This window comes from Myxine glutinosa, chromosome 3, assembly GCF_964187855.1.
Source record: "Myxine glutinosa chromosome 3, kmMyxGlut1.1, whole genome shotgun sequence".
Lineage (NCBI taxonomy): Eukaryota > Metazoa > Chordata > Myxini > Myxiniformes > Myxinidae > Myxine > Myxine glutinosa.
Window position 1 is genome coordinate 74,225,698 of NC_136263.1, and position 19,432 is coordinate 74,245,129.

Below are 19,432 nucleotides of genomic sequence, written 5' to 3' on the forward strand. Positions count from 1 at the left end.
GGAGGGTGGATTTTCATAAAACAAACTTCTGGTTTTGCTTTCGATCCATATATAGAAAAGTTTTGTAGACACCTTTAGTTTGAAGGCTGATGTGGCACCCCTAAATAAAATCAGATTGCTTTCATATTTGGTGTCTTTTCATTTTGGAACAAAAGGAACAACATAAAGCCATGTCCCAGTAAATATATTTTTAAAATTATTTTGAGCACCACCCTCATATATATATATATGCGTGTGTTACATGAGGATGTATATCCGTGTTAAGATAGCTTTATCGTGGCATTTTCCCAATGACGCTTCTAATAAAAGCATAATATTAATGTTATTACAAAACAAACCGAGAAAGAGAAATCAGAGATTGCCAGGACGTGTTTTCAGTGGTTAAGGCTTTTGTGTTAAAACAAATATGGCGGTCAAACCACGTGACAGATGAAGTAATCATAATTTTCTTCTCCACTAATTTATCCCTAGATGATGCTCAATAAATTTCATCTTGATCGGATGAAGTTTTGTACTTGTCGTATTATGACATCATAATTAACATATATTATTCCACATGGAGAGTTCTTTACAATGAGCCTGTCTCAAATTTATCTATGCAGTGCTTTCGGAGATATAGAGGTGCAAAGGTTTTCCAAGATGGTGCCCATACCACGTGACCTATGACTTAACCTTAAACTTAACCAATGTACACAATCTATAGAGGTGTGCCATGTATAAACTCCCTCATGGTTTATCTTGCCAGTTTAACTCCTGGGATTTAAAACTCACTTGTAATAACCTCATTCTATATTCAGTCATTGCAAGGCTCAGGAATGGACATTTGTATACAGAAATGCAGAAAATAGTCAATTTTAACTTCTTGTTTTGCAATTAATAGGGAGATAATCACAAAACAAATGATACAAGCAGACTGGGGTATAGGTCTTCCAAGGACTCAATTGGTGCTGAGAATCAATGGCTTAAACAAAAACAGTTAAACTTAACCAATGTACACAAGTTGTACTCCACTTTAAATAGGTGCATGGCAGCAAGGAAAATCTGGTAACTATTTATCAAATTCTGCAAAAGAAATCGGTTTGACCTGTTAGCTTCCTATTATGAACCACAAGGTCATGTGTACCATACAATGTGCCAGGCCATCGTCTACCAACCTTTAAATTAATGCAAAAGTACATTTCAATGTCTTAAGTCTGGTGGCTTAAGATCTTTGGGTCTCGGGTTTGAGCCCGTTATGCCATTAAATAACACCAGATGGGTTGACTCAGCCCGTCATCCTTCCATGGTCAGTAAAGAGTAGCAGCTTACTGTAAACAGGGGGCACTGCATCAGCGGCATGGCCGCACTCCCAGCAACGATGCAAATAGCAGCCAGAGGCTGCATACAAAATAGTAATTAGGTCTTAATGTCTGTCTCCTCCATATAATTATGTACAATAACCTTAGATCAATTAAGTGAATTAAAATAAGTGAATTATAGCACTTTGATATCAAAATTCACAAAATGCCATTATATTAACTCAAACATTTCTATTTTGCTTTGAATACCAGGATTTTGACAATTATGGTGTATTGATGGATCTTGACAAGCAAATGAGCATGATAAAATTATTATCCAAGCACAAGTATGACATTATTGAGAAAGCAATGCGATCATAATAAACTTGCCTTTTTGCCTACAGTGTTGAGGCTCGTGGAGGAGCTAGAAACAATTGATCAGGATGTAACAGAATGAAAATGACAGTAGAAAGAGAGAGGGAGGCACCAACAGAAGAGTTTAAAGACAAAATAGAGGAAGACTTGGAGAAACAAGGGATGTCAGGAAGCATGAGGGCAAGGGGATGATGGGGAGATAAGATGGACATAGCCACAAACTCTCAATCAGAAGTGAAAGGCAAAACTGGAAACAGAAAGGTGGGCCTTGGGAGATATAGAAGAAAAAATAAAAATATATAAAATAAATAAAACACATGGTTGTGGATGGGGGAGGGCCGGAGATGATGTCCAGCCATCTTGAAGCCCTAAAGGGGGAAGAACGACATTGAAGAAACTGAGGAAGTCGTTCCAGGGGTGGGGAAAAAAATAGGAACAACGGAGTGGAGGTGAACAGTGAATCTGAATTTTGCGAGTTTTACCAGAAAGGAGTTACTGACAGACCATGTGCACCCTGCAGAAACCTGGAGGGAAGAAGAGGGACAGAGCACAAAACCAGAAAGGTGGTGGTAGAAGACAGATCAGACATATCTGCGATGGGAAATTGATTGGCCTTCAGCTTCATTATGGGAGATTCCAATGATTCTGAAGGCCTTGGTTTCCACGGCATCAGGCCGAGCAAGGTGTGAGGCAGGGGCACTAGCCCAGAGGAGAGAGCAGTACTCCATAAAGTTGCACATGAAGGCCTTGAAAATGGATAAATATTCAAGTGTGCCAAGGAAAGAATTTTTATGATTGAAGATCCCCAGTCGACAACTGGCTTTGGAGACAAATGTAGATGTGTGGTTTGCTCAAGAAAGATCAATTCTGATCGTGAAGCCAAAAGGTTTGAGTGACAACTTCAAGAGGATTGTTAAGGAAGTCGATGGGATGGTTCACCAGTCAGTCCTTTCAGAGGTAGTGAGAGTGAGATTTGTCAGGATTGAAATATGTATTCCAAGTGTTTGATCATCTTGTGATTTTGTCAAGGTCTGAAGAGGAAAGAGGCTGCAACTTGCCCGTCTGAAGGATGTCATGGCAGAGGGTGGAGTCGTCAGCAAATAGAGATTTTCCAGTTAGATCCTTAATGAAGATTAGGAACAGGACTGGGAGTGGGCTCAGAACACTGCCTTGGGGCACTCCAGCTTTAACCAAGCTTTTTTGCCCTCATATTGCAATAATATGAAAATAAACCTCAATGGGAATGAGCTCACAACAGCTCCCCTATACATGACTGCATTATATTTTTGGAATGGAACAGACCATTCCCATCTCATTTGTGAAACCACCTTCCTGAGGCTGTTCAATCAAAATTGCATTGATTGGTAATTAATGATTTTCACAATTACTATATTGTGGCGGGCACAAGGGACAATAATTCCACGCACCAGTGGGTGGCACGAGCGTCCAGGCGGGGAATAAAAGCGCATGCCCCGCCTTTCGACCGATCGGCCACGCCCGGGGACAAGGCGTGGCCTCGGGACATATATGCGGGCTCTAAGCTCGAGCCCGCCCAGTGCTGAAGTGCGAGCTCTTAATAAAGACTCTGTTTGTACCAACGCATTGTGGCCTACCTCTCTGGCAATCGAGTCGTGTGTGCACAGCACCACACTGGTGACCCCGATTGGTTCAGCCGTTGCTGACCCCCGAACGCGCCATGGCTACCAACGCCGTCGCCGTAAAACTCCCGGAGTTTTGGGAAGCACAAGCCGACGTTTGGTTTGTGCAGGCCGAAGCTCAATTTCAGCTCCGAGGCATCACGGCAGAGGAGACCCGGTACGACCATGTGGTCGCCACCCTCGGGCCCGGCACTGCCGCCCAAGTCCTGTCCATTCTTCGGCGCCCGCCGGGCGACAAGTACGAGACGCTCAAACATCTCCTCCTCGCCACGGTCGGGCTCACGGAGATCGAACGGGCCGACCGCCTCCTGGACCTTCCCGCCCTCGGCGACACACGACCATCCGTCCGGATGGATTACATGCTGTCGCTGCTTGGAGAACAGCGCCCGGATTTCTTGTTCCACGCACTTTGCCTACGCCAGCTACCTGCACAGGTGCGCCTCGCGCTGGCCGGTTCCAAACTAACGAAACCCCGCGCCCTGGCTGGAGAGGCCGACAAGTATTTCGCGGCCTGCGACACGCGGTCGGTGTACGGTGCTGCCGTAGTGGCTCCCAGTGCGAAGGCTCCATCGCCCCCTGCTTCCCTCGTGGCCGCTGCTACGCCCCGCCCACTACCGCCGCCGACTACCGCCGCCGACACGGCCGCCGCGGGGGCCACCGCCGCAAACCTGGTGTGACTACCATGCCAGGTTCGGCCGCAAGGCTAAAACGTGCCGCCCGCTGTGTTCTTTTGACAGGTCGGGAAACGACTGGCGCTCACTTGCGGCCATGAGCATCGGCCATTCCGGCAGCCTCCTGTTCATCATGGACACCTTGTCCGGGCGCCGTTTCCTTTGCGACAAGAGCGCAGGTAAGCATCCTCCCCGCCTCCACGTCCGACAAGCAAGCCGCAGGCCGGGGCCCCGCTTTGCTTGCCGCCAACGGTACACCCATCCGCACATTCGGGAAGCGTTGCCTCTCACTGCGGTTCGGAGGGCAGCGCTTTCATTGGTCGTTCGTGACCGCCAGCGTGCCAATGGCCCTGCTGGGCGCGGACTTCCTATGTGCGCACGGGCTGTTGGTCGACGTGAAGCGCAGACGTCTCGTCCAGGCCGAAACCTTCAGCTCGCTCGCTTGTTCACTGAGCGGCTCACCGAGCGGCTTGCCAAGCGGCTTGCTGGAAGGTTCCGTCCCGGCGAGTTTAGTTTGCACGCTTCCGGCAGCGGATGACTTTACCCGCCTCCTAGCCAGTTTCCCGGCCCTCACGCGGCCCACCTTCTCAGCGGTGGCCGTTAAACATGGTGGAGCACCATATACCCACGGTCGGGCCGCCGGTCTATGCCCGGGGACGCCGACTCGAACCCACCAAGCTCGCCGTGGCGAAAGCGGAGTTCGCCACGCTGGAGCGGCTGTGGATCGTACGGCGCTCCAACAGCGCTTGGGCTTCTCCACTGCACATTGTGCCGAAGCCCGGCGGGGGATGGCGGCCGCGTGGGGACTACCGCTGGCTCAAAGATGCCACCACCCCCGACCGCTACCTGGTTCCGCATATCCAGGACTTTTCCGCCCGGTTGGCAAACACGACCGTGTTTTCCAAGGTGGACCTCATCCGGGGATACCACCAGGTCCCCGTACAACCGGGCGATGTCCCGAAGACAGCCGTCATCAGCCCTTTCGGCCTTCGAGTTCCTGCGAATGCCTTTCAGGTTGAAGAATGCGGCCCAGGCGTTCCAACGGCTTATGGATAGCGTCTTGCGCGACTTACCTTTCCTCTTTGTCTACCTGGACGACATCCTAGTCGCGAGCGCGTCCCGGGAGGAGCACCTGCTCCACCTCCGCACGCTTTTCGAATGCCTGGGCCAGCATGGCCTAATCATCAACCCCGCAAAGTGCTGTTTCGGCGTCACCACCATCGACTTAGTGGGGCACCGCATCACCAGGCACGGGGCCGTCCCTTTACCGGCCAAGGTGGAGGCGGTCAGGGATTTCCCACGACCCCGCACGATCAAGGGGCTCCAGGAGTTCCTGGGCATGGTAAATTTTTACCACCGCTTCGTGCCCCATGTCGCCCAGCTCCTCTGCCCCCTGCACGAGGCCCTCCGTGGCAAGCCGGGCAAAGGTGACATCGCCTGGTCGGAGCCGATGGCCGCGGCATTTGCAGCGCAAAGCTGGCCCTGGCCAACGCCACCATGCTGGCGCACCCGGCGCCCGATGCGTCGATCGCCCTCACCACCGACGCGTCGGACTACGCGGTGGGCACGGTGCACGAGCAGTGGGTGCGTGGTGCTTGGCAACCGCTGGCGTTTTTTAGCCGGCAGCTTCGCCCGCACAAACGCCGCGACAGCACCTTCGACCGCGAGCTGCTCGGGCTCCACCTGGCGGTCCGACACTTCCGCCATCTGCTGGAGGGCTGCCCGTTCACGGCTTTCGTCGACCACAAGCCCCTTGTGTTCGCGATGGCCAAGGTCGCCGAGCCATGTTCGGCACGGCAGCAGCGTCACCTCTCTGCCGTGTCCGAGTATACGACGGACATCCGTCACGTGGCGGGTAAAGACAACCCGGTGGCGGATTGCTTTTCCAGGTCCGTCGCGCACGCGGTCCACCTCTGGATCGACTATGCCCGGATGGCGGAGGACCAGACCGCCGACCCCAGCGTCCAGGCCTTGCGGACCGCCGTCACGGGCCTCCGCGTCACCGAGGTGCCGTTCGACGCCGCGGGCGCGGCCCTCCTGTGCGACGTCTCCCTCGGCCGGCCTCGCCCCATTGTGCCCGCTGGCTGGCAGCGCCCAGTGTTCGACGCCATCCACGGCCTGTCCCACCCGGGCACGAAGGCCTCCCAGAAGCTCGTCGCGGCGAAGTTCGTCTGGCATGGCCTCAGGAAGGACGTCCGCGACTGGGCCAGGACGTGCCTCGCGTGCCAGCGCGCAAAGGTCCACCGCCACACCCAGACCCCGTTGGCCCCGTTTGCGGTGCCCGAGCGTCGGTTCGACCACGTGCACGTCGACCTGGTGGGACATCTGCCCCCCTCGCGGGGGTTCACCCACCTCCTCACCATGGTGGACCACACCACACGGTGGCCGGAGGCCATGCCATTGGCGGCGACGTCTGCGGCTGATGTGGCGCAAGCCTTCATCGCCACTTGGGTTGCCCGGTTCGGTGTCCCCTCGGACATCTCGTCCGACCGCGGCCCCCAGTTCACCTCGGAGCTCCGGGCCGCGGTGGCGCAAGGGCTTGGCGTGAAACTACACCGCACCACGGCCTGCCACCCCCAGGCCAATGGCCTGTGCGAGCGCTTTCATCGCTCGAAGAAGGCCGTGCTGCGGGGCAGCTTCCGCGACGGCAGCTGGGCCGACAGGCTCCCCTGGGTCCTACTGGGCCTCAGGACGGCGCCCAAGGACGACCTGCGCGCGTCCTCGGCAGAGCTGGTTTTCGGGCAACCACTGCGGGTACCGGGCGAATTTATCCCCGACTCCACGGCTCCTTGGTCCGCGGCGCAACAGCGCTCCGCCCTTCAGGAGACCGCCCGGAGGTTTGCCCCGGTGCCGACAGCACACCACGGTTGCCCGTCTTCCCACGTCGCCCCGGAGCTTCGCACGGCGGAGTACGTCTTCGTCTGGCACGACGCCCACCGGGCACCGCTACGGCCCCCGTACGACGGGTCCTTCCGCGTGCTGGAGACCGGGGACAAATATTTCACCATCGACATCGGCGGTGCCCCGGATCGCATCTCCGTGGATCGCCTCAAGCCGGCCCACCTCAATCTGGACCACCCCCCGCAAGCAGCTCTGCCTCCGCGTCGAGGCCGCCCCCCGGCGGTCGGACCCCCGGCACTCCCCAGCCCTGCACCCATCGCCAGGGGGTGTTTCGGCCAGGTCATCCGGCTTCCCCACAGACTCACCCTTCAGGTGCGTGGGAATTCTGGGGGGGAGCGTGTGGCGGGCACAAGGGACAATAATTCCGCGCACCAGTGGGTGGCGCGAGCGTCCAGGCGGGGAACGAAAGCGCATGCCCCGCCTTTTGACCGATCGGCCACACCCGGGGACAAGGCGTGGCCTCGGGACATATATGCGGGCTCTAAGCTCGAGCCCGCCCAGTGCTGAAGTGCGAGCTCTTAAAAACGACTGTGTACAAACGCGTTGTGGCCTACCTCTCTGGCAATCGAGTCGTGTGTGCACAGCACCACAATATAATCATTTGCTATTTCAGGATCATGGCGGTTTTAAACAGACCAGACAATATATATATATAAATATATACACTATACAAGAGAGATGTCGGTGTCGCCATTTTTCTCAGAGTTGGCTGAAGGGATCTTTGTCAAACTTTGAGGTTCATCAGTGAGTGCATGGGAGTATTTTAGGCAAAAAAAAAGAAGAAAAAAAAAAGCTTTTTAAAATTAATGAGTTATATACAAGTGCACATTCGCATAAATAAATACCAATCACCAGACATTTGAACACAAATATATCAAACAATTCCGGAAGTGTACGAAGTTGGTAGTACGGCTTCTTCTTCTTCCTGTTCGGCATCACACAATACAGAAACGGGATGAATGCCACATTCACCAGAATATATTGTAACGGTTTTGAGAAGTGTAACGAATTTGAGAAGTGTAACGGTTTTTGAGAGGTGTAACAATTTTGGAGGAAGTGTAACGAATGTAAAAAGTGTGGTTTTGTTATGTGTAACACCCTCGTAATGTAAATAATGGTCGCAGCCGTCCTCCTAGTTAATTCCATGAAACTTACACGCAGGCCACGATATATCTTTTTAAATAGTGTATTTCCTTATTCTATGTAGGTTAAATATGTGTTTCCCACTAGATTGACTCTGCATTGTATCAAACGAAATAAGCGTAGGCCCTTCCAATTTCCCCAATCATCTCCGCTCTCCAAAGTTCCTTTCAAAAGCGGTGCGAGTGGTGTTCAATCCCGCAAGCCGCCATTGCCCATGTGCTAATCTCGGAGAAGAAAGGCGTGTCTCCACCTCGTCATAGAGGGGAGGAGTGAGCCAACCCCACTTGGCCAACCAGCACCGCGGTTAGCGACCCGGTAGGCGTGCCCTCGCAGCCGGCGGCTTGATTCCGCCCCGAGTGATAAAAGGGACTGGAAGGGACTGCTTCGGCAGATGACCTGGGAGATGAGCGAAGAGGCGACATACGAGAGGAGCTGTGAGCTGAGCTGTGAGCGGTGAGATGCGAGACGCTCCAAGCCAAAGAGGAGAGGTACTCGGAGAGGAAACCAGCTTTGGAGAGACGCGCTGAAAGGAGGGAGACGGCTCCACCAGAAGGAGAGGAGCAGGTGTGATCGAGCCAGCGCGTGACGTCTACAGCATCGGCAGCGGATACGCGACGGAGGGTTTTCCCACCAAAAACGCGAGGAATTGAGAGCTGCTGCCTCCGACCCTGCCTCCCTCTCCAGCAATCCACCTCAAGCCCTACCTGCCTGCAATATCCCCCGTGTAAGTGTGAACGTCGTCTGTCCTAATCGTTGTCCTGGGGTTAAGTAAATTGAATAGGATAAGCTAACGATGCACTGTGTGACTGCTTCTTCCATCCATTGCTGTAAATAATTTTGGTCGCTCTTTCTTTTTGCTTGTGTGTGTATAATAAATCTGTTCTTCCTCCGTACTCTGTCTTCTTCTCTTTTCATTCTCTTTCGGTCGCTTTAGAGGTTTCCCGATTGAATATCTGTGGTGCGATCTGGTCAACGTCGGGTGGAATCGGGCCAATTGGGGATCCTGTAACGGTCGCGGTTGGACCATCCGCTCGGCCCATCATAACATCTAAAAAACCGCGTCTGTAACAATATTGAACGAAAAGGTGATGAACCCCCTTCCTACCCTGCCTCCTCCACCCCCAGGGTACTTCTAGTACGTACGTACGTGTGCGTGCGTGCACACACACACGGCCAATATTAACAATTGAGGGTGAGGCATCTGAGATCCAATTCTGCCAGAGGGGGTGACGAATTTTTTTTTTTTTTTTTTGTATACAAGATCGAGGCTCGTGAAAGAGCGAACATTAATCACACAGAAAGACAAACAGACACATAAAACAAATAACATCGGGAGCGGTAGACAAGATGGGGAGAGAGGGGGAAGGACACAAACAACATTTGAGAGCAGGGACCGAGAGACATGGAGACATTGAGAGATCTGTGGGAGGGAGAGGGCTTTGGGGGGGAGGCATGTGAAGGGGGGGGGGGGGGGGGTGGGAGAGGTATAAACATATGGACACTGCCAGGATTTCCAGGAAAGAAGTTGGAATTTCAAACAAGGTGGATCTGGGGTGAATTAGTGGGGGTAGAAAAGATCAAGGTTTTGGATGGGGGAAGATAAGAGATGGTGGTGAACAGCTGTTTTAAAGACCTGGAGGGAGGAGAGGGATTGAAGGGAGTGTGGGAGTTTGTTCCAGAGGCGGGAGAAAAGAGGAATGAAAGAGTGAAGGTGAGCAGAGAGCCGAGATTTCGGCAGTTTAACCATCAGATGGTTGCTGGCAGATCTTGTGCGACCTGTAGGAATATTTGGGGGACAGAGCACAGAGAGAGCTGGGGGAGCAAGGCCGGAGAGGAGTCGGTAGAAGACAGAAAGACCACCTACCTGCCTGCGGTGAGTGAGTGAAAGGCCCTCAGAGATAGCTTCATCGCGGGAGATTCCAATGATTTTGAAAGCTTTGGATTCAACAGCGTGAAGCCGAGCCAGGTGTGAGGCAGGAGCACCAGCCCATAGGGGAGAACAGTATTCCATTGAGTTGCGGATGAAAGCCTTGTATGTGGTGAGGAGCTCAGGTGTGCCGAGGAAGGACTTCGCACGACGGAGGATGCCCAGTCGGCGACTGGCTTTGGAGGCCAGCTTGGATATGTGGTTTTCCCAAGAAAGATCATGGCAGATAGTGAGACCCAAAAGCTTGAGCGACAGTTAGCGACAATGCTCAGAAATAGTCTTATTTTCATGAAATATTTTCAGTTTGAGTTAGTTTCATATGTTCATCACACCCATCACCTTTCCAATGGAAAGAGTCTATGGAAAATTTTGACTTTAACCGCTTTCATAAGGTAGCACGAAAGACTCATAACCCTATTAATTTTGAGTATCCAATTATTTCAAAATATTTTGACTATCCAATTTAAAAAATAAAATCTAGGCCCAGAAGAGCAAGATTACAAGGGACAAAAATGAACCACACATAGTGAGGCGAGCTCAATCTTCAAAGGGGGTTTTTGTGAAAGTATTTCCTTTCTCTTTCCAAATCTTTGCATCAAGAGCCTCACTCTTGGAGAAACTAAAGGAATGAACAAATAGGAAAAGAGACCATGGTAGACAACAGCAACCTGCAAGCAAGAAGATTGTGTTGAAGAAGGGGGTGGAAAAGATATTGGGGGCGGGGGTGGGGAGGGGGCAGGGATTGTGGGGTGACATGGTAGTATACCAATAAGGAAGGGAAGAATTGCATTGAACAGCCTCAGGAAGGTGGTTCCACAAATGAGAAGAGAGGAAGTAAAGAGTGGAGATGGGGAGAAAGCCTGCATTTAGGAGCCTTCCCACTTTTGATACAACCCCACTTTCATTGGACATGCTTTGATACAACCCCGATACACACACACATCCCCCCCCCCCACACACACACATCCCCCCCCCCCCCCCCCCCACACACACACACATCCCCCCCCCCCCCCACACACACACACACATATCCCCCCCCCCCCACACACACACACACACACATATCCCCCCCCCCCACACACACACACACACACATATCCCCCCCCCCCCCACACACACACACACACATATCCCCCCCCCCCCACACACACACATATCCCCCCCCCCCCCACACACACACACATATCCCCCCCCCCCCACACACACACACACATCCCCCCCCCCCCCCCCCCCCCACACACACACACACACACACACACACACACACACACACACACACACACACACACACACACACACACACACACACACACACACACACACACACACACACACACACACACACACACACACACACACACACACACACACACACAACACGTATTATGACGTCAAAATTGAGGCAAGTGTATATTATGTTACAAGTGAGTGTGTATTTTTAAGCATGTGGGACTTAGAATAAAATTGACACAACAACGTTTTATTATTTTCTTTTCCTTAGGTGTACAACATGTAAAAGTGGTCCAAATATCCCAGCATTGCACTATCTAGCACGCTCATTTTAGGTCGTACAAGCTAATGTGACAACTCATTCTTCTGGGAAGCATCCCCTGCACATGCTGGTCACGTTTAAAATTCACCGAAGTGTTTGTATGTTCATCAATTAATAATAACGCGAATTGCGATTCACTGAGGTAATTGTTCATATTGAATTTAAAGGAAAAACAGATTTTTAAACCTTCATAAGTATCCAACGTAACATTTTCTGAAATGTCTAACCATAACACACTTTTGTAACATAAAAATAACAGAAAATGTCTATTTTAAAGAAAAAAAATAAACAAGGAACATTGCTGGAGATGCTCCTCTAAAATACACCACTCTAAAGGCGAAGCCCTTTTTAATCCACATGTACAACAACAGGGGGCGAACTTATTTCATATCAAAATATTAACAAGAATATTGGCAACATAGCACATAAAGTTATATCTCTAACCATGATATTTATGAAATTGATGCTCATTTCATTTCACTCAAATAATGCAGTCACCTCTGCTGTGAACTGAAACTCTGCTGTGTGAAATGCGATCGGGTCAAAAAAAGTGGGACTTTTGCCAAATCTGTTTATTCGTGTTCATATACCTCAGCCATTGACAAATCTGAAATTAGAATTTTATTTGAGGTTCAAATTACCCCGTGAGATCGTGTCGAACGATGCCTGCACGTCTGTACATGTGATATAATTAATTATTTGCCCACTCTCGAAGACTTCTTCATGCAATAACAACGTCTAGCTTCCAGACCGTACATCCAATAATCTTGACATTTTGCACACTTGTTACCATTCATGACTTCTACTATAGTACGAGGTTTCACGTCGATCAATGAAGCGGTTCAAGATTTCCACACGCTTTTTAATGCATGTGTTAGCAAAAGGTGGGTTTGGGTGCAAAGGCCACAAATGAAAGCGGCTATAGACATGGTGCGAACGAGACTCAAGTGTGCAAATCTCGAAATATGTGCAAACATAAGGAGCCTCCACTCGCCTCCACTCGATGAAATGAATGACAGATATCCCAATAATTGTCTCAATTGTCTCAAGCAGCCTGGTGTTGGCTTAGTGGTTAGGGTGCTGGCTTGGGATCCTAGGTTTGAATCCCGGTCGATCACTAATTTAACACCAGGGGGGTTGACTCAGCCTGTCATCCTTCCGAGATCGGCAGATTGAGTACCAGCTTGCTGGGATGAATGATCCTGGTGTGTACCCCGGTTTAGAATAGGTACACCGTATCCCTGCGCATCGTAAGAGGCGACTCAGGGTTGGCATCAGGAAGGGCATCCGGCCATAAAAATATTGCCTCAAACATGGAACCATGATTGTCATGGGGCCCGCAAGGCTAACCCTCACTATAGCGGGGAAAATGGCCTTAAAACGATCATTCATTCATTCATTGTCTCACCTAATTTTTCCAAGAGTAAGATTTGAAAATTGGTGATATTTGCATTGATGCAATTGAGGATTTAGTCGCAACATAGGCATGATGTGTTTATTCCTATCCTACTAACTGTGCAACGTGCACAAAATAATTTTAAAAACATAGGTGCAACACACCCCTGGCGCTCACCTGGTAGAATAAACAGTATTGTCGTGTGACTGCTCTCAGTTAAGACCGAGAGCAAGCCACGGATGGCAACTAGCGTTAATAAAGGCGTTCAGTTCAATTGATGGCGGATGATACGTGAGGAGGAAAAAGAATACCGACTTACCTGGACGGCCTTGATGTCTTCACCCTTCGAAAAGTAACTCAAACGAACCAGATTTTATGTACAAAAATAAACACGGCTTTATTGCTGGACCCCGAGAACAATGAATGTGACGGTTACTAAAACCCCCTAATGAGCGCTCCTACACCAGACGCATCAAACAAACGAGGATATAAATGAAAAGAACCGTTGCGTGTGGTGTGAGCTTATCTCAATGGCTGCAGCGTCAGGGATCATCGGGCTCGAGCACATCATCCGAACACGGCTCTGGTTGGCGGGAAGAGGGCCTCGACGTTGGCGCGAAACAGGCCTCTATTGGCGGGCACCTCTCTCTCCACGCTGCTAGGCCTCATTGGACGTCTCGCTTCACCCCTACTTCTCCACGCTGCAGTGGCAAGCCGCGCTAGTACGCCCATCACTCGCACGGAGAACCCAACTCTTCGTGCTCGCTCAACCGTCTCCACCAAAGTCCGAAGGGCAAGACAATTTAGCGGAACGCAAGGGAAGTCCAGGGCAGGCAGAAGGTCCAAGCGCAAGAGAGCAGTCCAAACCGAGAGAACAAAATGCCGGCTAGCGAGTCCTTTTATCGTCTCGTGACATCACCGGCACTTTTCACCAATCGGTGCATCGCTTCTTGCTCACCCGTCGCGTCCTCCAATCCAAGGGAAACTTCTTGCCCCAGTCCTTCCTTACTCTGCCAATCACGAGCTTCATCCTGCCTCGTCTCACTATTGGTGGTGTCTTGTCCAATGGTGTGATCTCCCCATCAAACCCTTCGACCAATCCTTTGCTAGGTGGGCGTGGCCTCAGCCTGCCTGAGCAATGTGTGTCTGCCAAGTCGGGGTTGTCAGCCCAAGTGCGTCATCTGGGTTCCGATTAGTTTTATTGTTATTGTTTGGGGGGAAATTTAAGTAGTGTGTGTGGTGTAACTAATGGGCCTAACTAATGTCTATGGTGTGTTGCCATACGGGACACAGGGATGATCACAGGTCTCACACAGGGGAATTAGCATAATCCATACTCTAACACAAAGCCATCCTCGTATGACCACAAATATACACTTAATCTGACATCCGGGCTAGTTCCCTGCTTATGCACATCAAGATGGTTCCTCTTCTTCATGACAGCCGGAGCATGATACCTACACAGATCTACCTGGTCTATACATCACTCTACCCCAAAATTCATAACAGTACACTGCACCGACTAAGTGTATTTTAAACCAATTTCAATGGTTACTAGAAGACAGGGTAGCATGTAGAATCATACTAAGATAACCATAAGATTTTAAACCAAAAAAATTACCTATTGTGGGGGGGGAAACCTCCCTCCCCCAACCCCATATATCTCCTAAAACCCCAATTTTTTCTAATGCCTATAAAAAAATAACCACCTTTAGAGGCCATTTTTCCCCGCAAGCGGGGGTTGGCCTTTTTCGGGAACCGTGGTTGTTGTTTTTCGGTCCCCTTTTTGAAGCAATGTTTTACGGCCGGATGCCCTTCCTGACGCCAACCCTTTTTGCCGCCTTTAACGACAAACGGGGAATTACCAGTGAACTGGTACTCAATTAGCCGACCTCGGAAGGATGACAGGCTGAGTCAACCCCCCTGGCGTTAATTCAGCAATCGACCGGGATTCGAACCCAGGATCCTTGGATCCTAAGCCGGCACCCTAGCCGCTAGCCCAACACCAGGGTCTGGAGTCACAAAACATTGGCACATAACATTGGTACATTGACCAAACATTGGTACATCATGGGTGATTAAGGTTGTGGTGAAGTTTCATCGAAACTGCATGTGTAGTTTCTGAAAAGAAAGCAAATACATATTTTGGGGGGCAACCTCCCCCCCGTCCCCCGGAGACCCGCAAACGGGCAGATTTTTTTTAATGCCGTGAACAAACTTTGGTACATCAACGGATGGTGAAGGTTGTGGTCAAGTTTCATCGAAATTGTGTGTGTAGTTTCAGAGGACAAAACAAATTCCTATTTTGGGGGTCAAACCTGGATCCACTTTGACCCCGGTAAACCCCTTTAGAACCCGATTTTGTAATGCCGTGAACAATCCTTAATCACAACACAACAAATATAATTTGTGCCAAATTTGGTCGCAATCCCATCAGCGGTTTCGGAGAAGTTTCAAGCGTTTACGGACCGACGGACAATGCGCCATCACATAAGCTCCCCTGAACTTCGTTCCAGGTGAGCTAAAAATTATTGAGGGTTCTATAATCTGGATATATGCCTTTGGCTCTATTGGCCCCAAAGTGAAAATGCTACCAAATGTTTGTACAAGTTAACAAACATTTCACATTGATCACGAAGCAACAACAAAACACAAAGTGCAAAAGCATAACATCTGGAAAACCACTGCTCGGCAAACACTATCACACAACGCTCACCCGCTCCACCGCACAGCAACGCTCACCCGCTCCGCCTCCTCTTTGCTCATGGCAAGTGCCAGCTGTAGCTGTAGTTCTTCTTCACCGGTGTTTTTTGGCCGTGCCGTCTCCAGCTCCGAAGCACTGGGTGTTGCACCATTGTTTCCTGCCACCACATCAGGACCTGGAATATCTGTGGATATTACAAGAGGATCAATGTGGTAGAAATTCTTCACATCTTACATGACAATGATGAATAAATCGAAGACAATTCCAAGTATATGTGATACAACATACAAGAGGTTTGGCAAAAGATACCTGCTGTACAATCTGACAGTAAATTTCCTCATCACAGTTCGAGATCAAAACCGAAGAATTCATACTGGGTATGATATTTTGTGGGACCCATACTTGAGATCCACTTGCTACCACCACTAATTAAATACATAGCAGAATAGGAAAGCGTATCGAACAAATAACTTTCTAAAAAGTGAACAAATGACGACGCTTCACAATCTACATGAGTATCGGCATGATTGATATCTACAATATCAATATTCTGTATTTAATAAGGAAAATAAAAGTAGGCCAGCAGCCTTAGCTAAACTCCACACCCATCTTCTCACCCCGCCCCCCCCCCTCCCCCCCCTCTCCCAAATAAAGGATATCAAGCAAGCTACAGTCACGTGAAAAAGTAAGTACACCCCATGTAAGGTTTTGACTTTTTCAACATATTTCAACATACAGCTATTTGATCTTCATTTCAACAATATTGATAGATAAAGGTGATATAATATAACAAATATCATGAAACATTTACATTTTGTAGTCCATTGTATAATTTAAATAAACAAATGCAAATTTCACATGTGGAAAAAGTAAATACACCCCTCCATTTATCACTACTTCAAATACCTAAAATTAGAATCGGGTGCACCAGCTCAGGTGCAAATGATTAGAACATCGTTGGAGAGGATCTTGGAGGAACCCATCTTATTTAAACCTCAGCCATTTAGTTTGCTCTTTGTTGTGGTGTGCGGCATCACCATGCCTAGATCAAAAGAGCTCTCTGAGGCCTTCGGAAAGAAGGTTATAGATGCCTCCGAGTCTGGGAAGGGATTTTAAAAGATCTACAAACAATTTGAAATCAATCATTCGACTGTCCGGAAGATCATCTACAAGTGGAGAAGATACCAAACAACTGCCAACTTGTTCAGGCCAGGCCGCCCCAGCAAGTTCAGCCTGAGAGCAGACCGCAAGATGCTGAAAGAAGTCTCTAAGAACCCCAGAATGTCATCAGGGGACCTACAGGTAGCTCTTACCACTGTTGATGTCAAAGTGCACGAGTCTACCATTAGAGAGACGCTGCACAAATTTGATCTACATGGGAGGTGTGCCAGGAGGAAACCTTTGCTGTCCAGAAAGAACATCATGGCAAGACTAAAGTTTGCCAATTAACACCTAGACAAAGACCAGCACTTCTGCAACAATGTGCTCTGGACAGACGAGTCAAAGTTAGAGCTATTTGGCCACAGTACCAGAAGACATGTTTGGCGAAAACCAAAGATATCATTTGACCACAAGAACCTGATACCAAATGTAAAGCATAGTGGTGGAAATATTATGGTTTGGGGCAGCTTTGCTGCATCAGGGCCTGGGCAGCTCACCATCATAGAATCCACTATGAATTCTTCATTGCACTAGAAGGTGCTTGAGGATAATGTGAGGCCATCTGTCGGAAAGTTGAAGCTCAACCGAAGGTGGACCTTGCAACATGACAATGACCCTAAACATACCAGTAAATCCACCAAGGAATGGCTGAAAAGAAAGAAATGGAGGGTTCTGGAATGGACAAGTCAAAGCCCGGATCTAAATCCCATCCAGATGTTGTGGGGGGATTTGAAACTAGCTGTGCATGCAAGAAACCCCTCAAACATCACACAGCTGAAAGAATTCTGCATGGAGTGGTGGGCAAAAATTTCTCCCAGTCGATGTCAGAGACGGGTAGACAGTTATAAGAAACGCCTACTTGAGGTTGTTTCTGCCAAAGGGGGCAATACCACCTATTAGAGCCAAGGGTGTACTTACTTTTTCCACATGTGAAATTTGCATTTATGTTTATTTAAATTATACAATGGACTACAAAATGTAAATGTTTCATGATATTTGTTATATTATATCACCTTTATCTATCAATATTGTTGAAATGAAGATCAAATAGCTGTATGTTGAAATATGTTGAAAAAGTCAAACCTTTACATGGGGTGTACTTACTTTTTCACGTGACTGTATATATGAAAGTCTATTACAAAAGGTATGTGGATGTTAAACAAGGTCAATAATGGTTAGAACATCGGAGAACAGGCAGATTTTTTTTTTTTTTTTTTTTGTATACTTGGTCTAGGTTCATATGAGAGCTAACACATAGAACATATAATAAAGGGAGCAGGAGCCAAGAGGGAAGAGAGAGGGAAGTACAGCAATGGGGAACAGGGACATCGGGAGATCTGTGGAAGGAAGAGGGTGGGGTACACCGTACAAGGGATAAACAAGATGGACAACTACAGGGGCTTCCAGGAAAGAAAACAGGGAATTTGAAGGAGGTACATTTGATTAACGTGGATGAAGGTGGATTAACGGAGGTAGAAAATACCAAGGTTTTGTATGTGGGAAGCTACAAAATGGTGGTGCACAGCTGTTTTGAAGACCTGGAGGTAGGAGTGGGATTGTAGAGAGTGGAGGAGTTTGTTCCAGAGTTGGGAGGGGGGGAAGAGAGGAATGAAAGAGTGAAGGTGAGCAGAGAGTCTCGATTCCTCCTTACGAAATGCCCCACTGTGGTGGAAAATGTGGCACCATTGTTGTGACATCACTTGTACCCAGAATGCTCTGGGAAGTGAGGGCACTTCCACCAAGCACAGTGGCTATGCTCGTCTCATCTAACAGTCCTGTGTTGTGTCTTGTATACTTGGTGTGTGCGTGTGAGTGTGGTGTGGTAGCTCCACCACAAGCCTTCGATCCCCTTTAAAATAAATCAAAGTAGTGATTGACTTATTAATCATCAAAAATAGATTTGTTGCTTTCAAAACAAAGTTTAGAGCTGATCTGACCAGAACTTTATATCACTTAAATAAAACAAGAAAGAGCAATCAGATTGCAAACCCTCACCAGGATGTATTTTCAGTGGTTTTTAAGGCTTTTGTGTTAAAACAAATATAGCGGCCGAACCACATGACCAATGACGTCATCATTATTATTTTTTTCGAAACTAATTTATTCCTAGATTATGCTCAAGAAATTATCTTGATCGGATGAAGTTTTGTACTTGTCGAATTATGACGTCATAATGGAGGCACCTATGACATCATCATTAACATATTGTTGCGGATCCCCCGAAGCCCGTTCCCAAGGGGGGTTTAAACCCCCTTTTTCCCCCCTGGGTCTTCGGGTCCACGAGACCGAATCGCCACTTCCGGGCAAACATGAAAAAGGGTTTCGGGACAAATTCACACGTACCTTTAACCCACGCTGCCACGAAAGCGAGGATCGAGCCTCGCACGAGCCACGCTTAATCGAGTACGCCCGAGCGGAATGCGTATCACGTGACTCGTGCTGTTACTTTTATTGGAACCCAATTCGAGCGGTTTTATTCGGACCATGCGAAGCCAATGGATGAAAGGGACAGGACGGTCAAATCAGAGGAAGAACACAATTTATTATTATTTACAATGATCCAGAATGAAAGGAAAGGGACACAGAGCAGAGCTTAATCAGTTTAACTTATACCCAGACAAATGGGCCCAATCACTCACACGGGGTAATGGAAGAAGAGCAGGTTTG

At 48.9% G+C, this 19,432-nt stretch overlaps 1 protein-coding gene across 4 annotated transcripts in view; it reads right to left on the bottom strand.

Moving 5' to 3' along the window:
- Positions 1-19,432, bottom strand: part of LOC137423433 (epsin-2) — a 111,679-nt gene that overhangs the window by 62,707 nt on the left and 29,540 nt on the right. For all 4 annotated transcript variants that reach the window (XM_068110604.2, XM_068110601.2, XM_068110602.2 and 1 more), the window contains exon 4: positions 15,643-15,788. In XM_068110604.2, the coding sequence (XP_067966705.2) occupies positions 15,643-15,788 (146 nt within the window). The remainder of the gene's footprint in view (positions 1-15,642; positions 15,789-19,432) is intronic.